Source organism: Heliconius melpomene, chromosome 14 (genome assembly GCF_056956725.1).
Source record: "Heliconius melpomene rosina isolate 202511_hmr_F chromosome 14, ASM5695672v1, whole genome shotgun sequence".
Classification (NCBI taxonomy): Eukaryota; Metazoa; Arthropoda; class Insecta; order Lepidoptera; family Nymphalidae; genus Heliconius; species Heliconius melpomene.
In genome coordinates, this window is record NC_140402.1 from 5,787,891 (window position 1) to 5,797,952 (window position 10,062).

The following is a 10,062-nucleotide window of genomic DNA, read 5'->3' on the forward strand; positions in this document are numbered from 1 at the left end:
TATCCCTGGGGACCGGTTTGCTTCTCTTCTGATGATCCTAGTACCTGTGCCGCTGCTGTTGCCGACGTGGTTCTGCAGGGCATGGAACTTTACATTCCTAGCACTGTAGTGCCCATCGGTGGCAAGTCACAGCCTTGGTTTGATACGTCTTGCAAACTTGCTGCCCTTAGCAAACGTGAGGCATATCAAATCTGGGCCGAGGCACTGGTTACTAAGGATCCGAAGGTGAAAGCCTCAAAAAGAGAGTATAACCGGGCCTCTAGGTCCTTTAAGCGGCAAATTGCCAAAGCAAGGTCCCAGCATATCGCCAAAATCGGCGAGAAGCTTGAGAGCTACCCGTCCGGAACTCACCAGTTTTGGGCGCTCTCAAAGGCGGCACTCGGCAACTTCAGCCAGCCTTCGCTTCCGCCTTTACGCAAGGGGAATGACATCTTGGTCCATACGGCGAAGGAGAAAGCCGATCTCCTGGGCGCTCTCTTTGCCTCGAACTCGACTTTGGATGACCAAGGATCAACGCCACCGACCATCCCGCGGTGCCAGAGCTCAATGCCTGAGGTTAAGTTCAACCAAAAAGCTGTAAGGCGAGCTCTGTCCTCTTTGGACATCCATAAGTCGAGTGGACCAGATGGCATCTCCCCCTTAGTGCTTCGTTCTTGTGCTCCTGAGCTGACACCGGTGCTAACGCGTTTGTTTCGGCACTCTTACTCAGTCGGCGTAGTCCCAGATTCATGGAAGAGCGCTCTTATCCACCCGATCCCGAAGAAGGGCGATGGATCCGATCCATCTAACTACAGGCCTATTGCCATCACCTCCCTACTCTCAAAAGTCATGGAGAGCATCATCAATAGCCAGCTCTTGGTTTATCTAGAGGATCACCGATTGATTAATGACCGTCAATATGGCTTCCGCCATGGTCGCTCAACCGGTGATCTTCTGGTTTACCTTACCCACCGTTGGGCTGCGGCTATTGAAAGCAAGGGAGAGGGCCTGGCAGTTAGTTTGGACATGGCGAAGGCCTTTGATCGAGTGTGGCATGGAGCGCTCCTTGCCAAACTTCCATCCTATGGGCTTCCCGAGAACTTATGCAGGTGGATCGCCAGCTTTCTCACTGGGCGCAGCATCAAGGTCGTTGTCGACGGTTTTTGCTCCAATCATATGCCCGTGAACGCTGGCGTTCCCCAAGGCTGCGTGCTGTCCCCCACGCTGTTTCTTCTGCATATCAATGACATGCTGGAAGATTCTAGCATTCATTGCTATGCAGATGACAGCACGGTGGACGCTGTTTACTCCGGCCGCGCAAGTCTTTCTCGGGAAAACGCTGAACAGTACCGAAATAAACTTGTGTCTTCTGTTGAGGCGTCCCTCGAGATTGTCTCTTCATGGGGTGAAAAGAACCTGGTCCAATTTAACCCCCTGAAGACACAGGTTTGCGCGTTAACCACTAAAAAAACCCCATTTATCGTATCGCCAGTCTTTCAGAATACTCCCCTTTTAGCCGCGCCCAGTATCAGCATATTGGGCCTTAATGTTTCGAGTGACTGCCAGTATCGCGATCATCTGGAAAGCAAGGCCAAGTTGGCCTCGAAGAAACTGGGGATCATCAATAGAGCGAGACGGTACTTCACGCCAAAACACCGATTGGCCCTATATAGGGCCCAGGTTCGGCCACACATGGAGTACTGTTCTCATCTCTGGGCTGGTGCACCCCAGTATCAGCTTGACCCATTTGATCGCATACAACGTAGAGCTGTTCGAATTATTAAGGACCCAGTAAGCTGTGAAAGGCTTGACACTTTGGCTCTGCGTAGAAACGTCTCCTCGCTGTGCGTTCTCTATCGCATTTTTCATGGTGAGTGTTCTGAAGAACTGTTCGACCTGTTACCTGCCGCCGAATTTTCCAACCGCACAGTACGTCACAAACTTAAATACCATCCACACCACCTGGATACGTGGCACTCCACTACTGTGCGGTTTCGTAGAAATTTCCTTCCACGCGCCACCGAACTGTGGAATGGCCTACCCGCGGCAGTGTTTCCAGGTCGGTACGATATGGGTACCTTCAAAAAGCGCGTCTATCTCCACCTTAAAGGCCGGCAACGCACCTGTAGCTCCTCCGGTGCTGCACGGGGTCGTGGGCGGCGGTGATCATCATCAGGTGACCCGAACGCTCGTTTGCCTTGTCCTTCTTCCATAAAAAAAAAAAAAAAAAAAGGGCAACTAATAAAAAAATAACGGCAATTTTAATATTAAAAAGATGAGTAAAGTTATATCATATACAATCGTGAAAAATATCAACATTATTATAATTGTAATGTCAAAATAAATTAGAAGGCATTTCCATAAAAAAGCATGTAATAAGGCGTAAGCTGTTGCCGCTTATAGCTCATAAAGAAGCAACGCCTTCTTAACAACTTGAAAGACCGACAAAGAGGTCCCCCCCACAAAAGGACATCCTTTTACACTCGCGTCGAGAAGAGAAATGTATATATCTCAGTGAATATCGATTTCAAATAAAATTGCAACCTTTTCAGATAACGAGGTGACGTTTCCCCTTTTTCCGCTCCTCGACGCGTTGTACATTGAGAATTTATACACCGAAATAAGGAGATAACGAAGCTAATGGTTGTATCGTAGATGGCAAGAATTGGCCTTCCGTTCATGTTTCTATATTTGTGACAAACTATTTCTTTAATTTGTAGTTTGATGATTATTTAATGGTGTCATTCTAGGGGTCACCTAGGCAATGGGGCGGCGTTTGAATCACTATGGTTGTAGGTTCGATCCTAACTCGAGGAATTAATTAGTATTATTATAACTTCTCTGTTCTGGTATAGTTCTGCCACTATACCACAATATCACGAATTCGGGCTTAAAGCAGAGAACGGAGACTATGTGTCTCTGTCCGCTAGAGGTAGGTGGACTGAGCAGAAAAAACAAAATTAATATGATTACATATTTCTAGAAACATAACTTGAAAAAGAATCATTTATAGAAAACAATACTGTTTCATTAAAATTCATAATAAATAAGAAAAAACTAAAATAAAATAATAATTACAGTAACTAATTTTAAAATGAAATTACATAGAAATATTTTTAAAAAGATTTTTCCCATCTTAAGACTAATATCACCGACAAAGGGGTGGTTCAATATGTTCTCGTGTCCACCCCGCGGCCGGCGATACTTGTTGCTCCAAGTAACTAGATACGTCTGCTTTATAGCATAACTTGCTCGCTGGTTTCTTCCAAGTTATTTATGCTATGAGAAAAATAAAATCCTTGCATAAAATACTTAAACTACTTATGAAATCTTACATAAGAATATCGTATTGTTTGTTTTAACTCAGTCTCTTTAAATAGAAATAAGCAATGTTTAAAAACTATTAGATTTAATTATTAATAACTACACTAACAGCGTGTGACTGTAAACGCGACAGGCTATGGGTTCGATTCCCACTCGTGTAATGAAATATTTACTGTCAGCAATGCCTTAAAAAAATCGGGAGAGAGTGGGGAGCAGAGTGTTTTACCACTAGGCTTGAAAAAGAAGAAGAAATATCTAATAATAATTTTTTCATTCAATTTGTCCACAGATTTTTCTACCTTTACCACTTCTCGTTCTACGCGTACCACTACCGTTTCAATGGACAGTACAGTAGCCTTGCCCTCGTGACGTCGTGGCTCTTCATACAGGTAATTATATATTTTATAAATATACATACATAATAATTAAAAAGACGAAAACATAATTCTATGTTTGTTAATTAAAATTATGTGAAGTTAAAAAAATATTTTTTATTATATTTTATTGGTAATGATCTACAAAAATTTTCAACTTCTGTAATACTATTTTTTGGGGCCAGTTGTGGCGCAGGCGTACAAGTGTGAGACTTGGAATACGACAGGCTGTGGGTTCATTTCTCACACGAGGAAATAAAATATTTAAACATGAGAAAAGGATCGTAATGGGAATGGAGTATCTTAACACTAGATTTCCAGGTTCCTTCTGCCTACCCTGCAATATGTGGGATATAGTATGTAGCTGAAAACAAACTTGTGCTGTTTTGAAGACCTCAAAAATAAGTCGAAAATGGAAAACGAAATTTCTTAACTCTACTCGTAGAACCCCTTGTTCCCCATGGGTATCTTTTTTATAGTAATAATGAATGCACTACTTTTTTTCCAAAGGCTCATAAAATAATATAAAAACAGTTTAAATATTATTGCAAATTATGAGGTTACCACCAAAACGTCCATACGTCGTAACACCAAAAAGCGGTAAACGCGATTCATTACAACCCACTCGGTCCACGTCACCCTGGTCTCCGGTGTTTGCGCAGTCCACTTTGATGTCGGTCAACCGCCGCGGGCCACGCCGTCCCCGTGCCGCCGTACAAACTGTTTGTACAACTCTATATTGGCCAACGGGAAGCGGTTATTAATACAAGCCTGGAAAAACATTATGTTGACTTGCCGTTTTAATTGTTGGTTTTATTGCGACGATTACGACATTTTAAATATTAATTGAATATAGCTATTTCACCAGAGACCAATTTTTGACACCAGTCGTCAAAATTGTTGAAAAATGAGTATATAATTATTCTGTTCCCTGTTGAGGTCAGTCGTGGTGCAGGGGTCCAAAGTGTGATTGTAAACGCGACTGGTTGTGAAATCGATCTTCACTCGATCGACTTCATAGAGAACGGAGTGTCTTAACACTAGGATCCCTCTGCCTACCCTCGTGTGTGCGGGATACAGCGTGAAGCTGATTTAATTTGATATTTTAAGATCTCTTAAACAATCATAAATGAAGTTCTTGAAATTTATTAGCAAGATTTTTACCACATTAAATATATCTAACAGAAACTACACTCAGCACAGAAAGGGCCAAATATTAAATAAGATAGTGCTGACAGGGCAACAAAGAGAGACGGGTCACGGGGTCGCTGAAGGGATCGTGGAGTTGAGATTTTACGCACACAACTACCATATATCTATCCACCTCGTGGTTATTATTTTTAAACTAAAGGAGAAAGCCTCTTATCCGAACAGCGTCGGCCTCGAGCATTTGTCAACAAATCACGTCGCGTACGTTATTATGACTCAGCACTCTTGACGCGCGTCACCTCACGGAATACGTAGATACGTCTGACGGAAAATTATATTGGTTTTTTTTTTCATGCCCGAAATATGACGGGTTGTTGTGGTACTAATCTAGTAATAATACTAATAATAATAATAATCAGCTTCACTGCATATTTCGCAGACAGCACGGCGCGCCTTGCCTCGTCAGAGCGAAGAAATGGAAAAATTTCATTTCCTGGAGTGGGGATCGAACCTACAACTAGTGGTCTTTACAGTCCCGTTTTAGGCCCCCCTTTTGCCCTTTTTTTTTGGCGCCCCTGCGCCAGGACTAGCTTCATTCTAATGTAATAGTAATGTAGACAGTTTTAAAATTAATTAAAAAAGGAAAATAAAAGTATGAAATAACATTACCATTTATTTATCCAAGCTTAAGATATTATTGTATTTGTCAAAAAGGATTTCCATTTTCAATATCGCACGACTTGTCACAATATTGTATCGTTATAAGCAGGAAACAATTATCGTATAAGAAACAATAGTATACACACAGAGCGAGGAAGTGGGCCTCGCTGCGTGCAGGAAGTAGTCGGGGGGTCGATTTCCGGGGCGGAACTAATAACACGCCACGAGCGGCCCGGCCGGCTCCTGACAGATATTGTATTCAGTTTAGAAAGCTATTTTAATAAACGAATGCTATACTTGTTGACAAAAGAAAAATTAAATTTAAATTGTTATATATATTTACATTCTCATTCTCTAGTTTTTACATATATACATGTTGTTGTTGAAATAATTCCAAGTAATATTTCGCTATACGTTCCGTCAAGGGGAACGGCAGAACGGAATCTGTCAGATTACAGGATGGGGGGGACGTCGAAAAACAAGGAGACTCTACGGAATGCAAAGTGGGGCTTATCTTATAATCATCGAGCGTGTCGGGTTATTAATAAAAATCAAATTTCATGAGCTCCTTCTACCTCCTACTATAGATGCGGCGCGAATATATTTATTTTCAAATCGGACCAAAATTGAACTTCTGTAACGTTCTGGTGGTATCAAAATTTCAGTTTTTTTTATAGGTTCTTTCATAACTGAAAAATAACATTGTCTGTCCATAAAATTGTTTGTTTTAATGTAAGTTTTTATAGGTTTTTGTAATAATTATAAATAAATAAATAAAAAAAGTTCAGTGGATAGATATTAATGATACGAGATCATTACTGTACAAAAAATTGCCTAAATGAGTATTATCGTGATTATTTAGTATCAAAAATAGTAACTGAGGCCGTCGAAGCACAAAGGTGTATCTGTAAAATGGAAACGGAGTATCTTAACACTAGGTTCCCTCAGCCCACCCTGCCATATGCAGGTTCCAGTGTGAAGCTGATTTATTTATTAATATACCTATGTTTAGCAAGTTGTTCTATAATTACATGACTAACGGATGATTAAGCAAATTTGAATGAAGTCCTAAATAAACAAGGATGAGCCGTGATGAGAGCACACCAGAGTGTTGTAATCTTCTAGATCTCTCACTAATCATAGTTTATACTTAGTTGGCAAACTGCGGCTTGCCCTCCTCGAGCACTTATACGGTTTTGATTCTTATGTGGGTACGTAATAAAAACTTAACTAAGTATTTATATAGGAAATTAAGTTTTTCGGTAGACGGTTGTGGGTTCGATTCCCACTCGGGGGAATTCCTTATTGTTTATTAATATTTTCATATCTTCGCTCTAGTTTGAAAGCAAAAGTAATAATAATATTAGAATAGATTTTGTAGAAAAACCTAGATTGTACGTATTTTTCATGTTGTCTAAAGTCTCTCTGTATTAAAAAACAGGAAAGACGTTCGTATTTTATTAACTTACACAATTCGTAGACGTCTTCGTCTACGTCAGGATTACTTAATATATTTTTTTTTAAAGAAATATCTGGCGTTTGTACGAAGAAAGCTCTGAGTGTTGTCATACTTTGTTTTTTTCCTTTGCATTTTAAATCAAAATAACTTCATTTTTGCCAGAATTTTCTACCGTCTTGGCATAATCAAAGCGCCGCCGGTAAAGAGTTTAAGATAAATTTGCGGAAAAAAATTATGATTACAAAGAGTTCTCGCGTTCTTTGGGAAAGTTTCGCCGGCTCTCAAGTTGTCTGCACGTTTTTTTGTTTAAGAGTCTAACGAATACAGTTGTATGACGCTTTTAAATTATACTCTTACACTGTTTAATAGAGCTTTGACGGTTTTACAACGTAGATGTATTGTTTTTAGCTTCGCGCTGTATTCCACACATAACAGGGTACAGAGGGAAAGTGTTAAGGCACTCTGTTCTCATGAAGACTTCCGTTTCCCGCATGTCGCCGATATCTTTAGACATTGCGTGTTGAATAGCGGGCAAAACTGCTGCAATTTTGCTCGTTACCAGAACGAGGAAATGTAAATATTAATATTTCATTTCCAAGAATGTAAATCGAACCCACAACCTATAGCGATTACAGTCGCACGCCTGTTCCCCTGCCGTGACGTTTCTACATTTTATACGAGTATATACAAATAATATTAGCACAAAGCCGGGTATAATCTGTTAAAAATTATCAGAAAATTGATAAGAACCTCGAGTCCTCGTTTTTTTTATCCATGTTCCTTTCAATCAAACATGGCAAAGGTAAATCTCAAAGCGGTATTAATGGATGTGAAAAAAGGGGGAAACATCTCCATTAAATACCATACAAACGTTTGATCCTTTTTTATATATTTGGCAATGAACATGGAACAGATTACAGAGGTCGTGCTAATTAATGCCGTGCAACAACCTATTTCGAAGCTTCGAATTATATGGGATATCTAAATATAGAAAAATGAATTGAAAAATGTTAAATTGAATAATCTACATTTGTATTTTCTTATTTAATAAATTTAATGAAGATATTTAATTATAACAAATTTTATTAATCTTGATTCATTCCAATCTATAAATCATGGAGCTCCTCCAGACGTCGTCGTAGGCGAAACCCGTTACATTCACTTCTAATTCGAAAATAAAAAAAAATCAAAACGAGGGGTTGAGAAAATATAATTTGAAATAAAAGTTGAGCTGGAGCAGTCGCAAGTTTCTTAATTAAAACTTACGTCGGGTGTCGCGAAGGGAAGGGAACTTTGACCCAGAAATAAATAAATAACGCGGACCATTCGTGGTACTGTCACGAATCGCTCATTTATTTGTCCAAGGGAGTTAGCTTCGACAGACGTGCCTCATAATGTGCCACAAACATTTGTAGTATAGGTACACAGTACCAATTGCTCTATTGGAGTTTTTTTTTATAGATTACTTTTCTATTATTAAATTTCCACATTTAGAAATTACTTAAATTTAATTTTTTACGGTTTTTTGGTTTGTTTCAGCACTCCATGCTATACTTCTTCCATCATTACGAGTTACCCGTAATACTACAGCAAGCGCAGTTGCAGCAACTCTTACTGCGGACCCATCATGGTATGGGTGGAATGATGGGTCTGGCTGGTATCGCCGCGTTGGCTAGCGGAGCAGCATACCATGACGCACCCGGTACCGGTACACAAGCCACTCCTCCAACTACTCAATCTACTACGCAAACCGTTCAGAATACGGTACAGTCAACTACACAGACCTCGCCGTCCGTGTCGACTGCGCAGACTAATACTACGCAAACGGGTGATGTATTATCCTCTCGTATGGCAACACTGGATTCAGCATCTACCAACACCGTAGCAGAAACCGTAACAACGAATCAAAACGAAGAACGAACAATACCCACTCCTGTTGGAGTTGCAGCAAATATAGACAAGACTGTGGTTGACAATACTATAAAGATAGAAGAAATTAAAAGGAAAACCTCAGATGCAGATATCAAAATTCGGGGCAGCAGTTCGGCTTCCGACGAAAACGATGAGAAAACTTTGCCGAGCGGAGCCAATGACGACATAGTGCTTAAAGACAATGCCAAAGTCGATAGTTTGACCTTAGATCGTCGACGAAGTGAGACACTGGAAATCAATCAAAGTGATCCTCCCGTTTCTTGCGCGGCGTCTACTGCCAAAGTCGCTCCTAGAGCGTCCCCAGAAGCTGATGATGTAGACTAATTTACTCTTATATACCTCTAAGCTTTCAATATTATATCAAACTTTTATGTTTCTAGGTTAACAATCTAAAGTCATCAAATATCAACTATAACGTAGGTGGTACTTATTTAAAAAAAAACTTGCTATGGCTTGAGGATACTTAGACGTGACGGAGAAGCAATATCTTGGTTTGAATTGAATTTAAAAAAATAACGGGATTTTCTCACATATATAAGGTATTTGTAGTTTAAGTTAAGGCTGCCATTACAGCGACTGTAAATATCTATATTTATTAGGAGCTATCTGTGTCGTAACTAATATGTTACTCCGAGTATGCTTAGTGTGAGGTGCTGGAAGGCATATTCTATTCATTCAGTGATTTAGTTTATTGCAATAAATATTTTTGTTCAATGATATTGTATTTTTATTTTAATTAATCTTCTTTTTTTTTAAAAAAAAAATCAGCTTCACGCTGTATCCCGCGCACAGCAGGGTAGGCAGAGGGAACCTAGCGTTAAGACACTCCGTTCCCCACTCTTTCTTTTCTTTTTTTTTATTTATATTGTAGTTAAATTTTATATCGCAATAGTTTTTGATAGACTTAAGAGATTACATTAAAAAATATTAAGATGTCATCAAGAAAGTCAAAAGTGTTGTCTGGTCAAACAAAAAGTCACTTTAAAGGGGCTACATGAAAAGTCTTAACAGAATTTAGGTTTTTTATTTTATATTTTATAACATTAAACTAAATCCTACGCATTTCCATTCTACATTTTTCTTAAGAAATCTTTAAATTATTTGAGATTGTTACTTCAAAACATCAGTGCATTTATTTAAATAAATAATAAAATCTAATCTCACTCAATATAGAATTATAAATGC

At 39.4% G+C, this 10,062-nt stretch overlaps 1 protein-coding gene across 5 annotated transcripts in view; it reads left to right on the forward strand.

The window, feature by feature from the left end:
- Positions 1-9,594, forward strand: part of LOC146532114 (membralin) — a 92,867-nt gene extending 83,273 nt beyond the window's left edge. For all 5 annotated transcript variants that reach the window (XM_085197799.1, XM_085197795.1, XM_085197800.1 and 2 more), the window contains exons 10-11: positions 3,593-3,692; positions 8,485-9,594. In XM_085197799.1, the coding sequence (XP_085053925.1) occupies positions 3,593-3,692; positions 8,485-9,201 (817 nt within the window). In that variant the 3' untranslated portion in view covers positions 9,202-9,594. The remainder of the gene's footprint in view (positions 1-3,592; positions 3,693-8,484) is intronic.
- Positions 9,595-10,062: the final 468 nt, after the last annotated feature.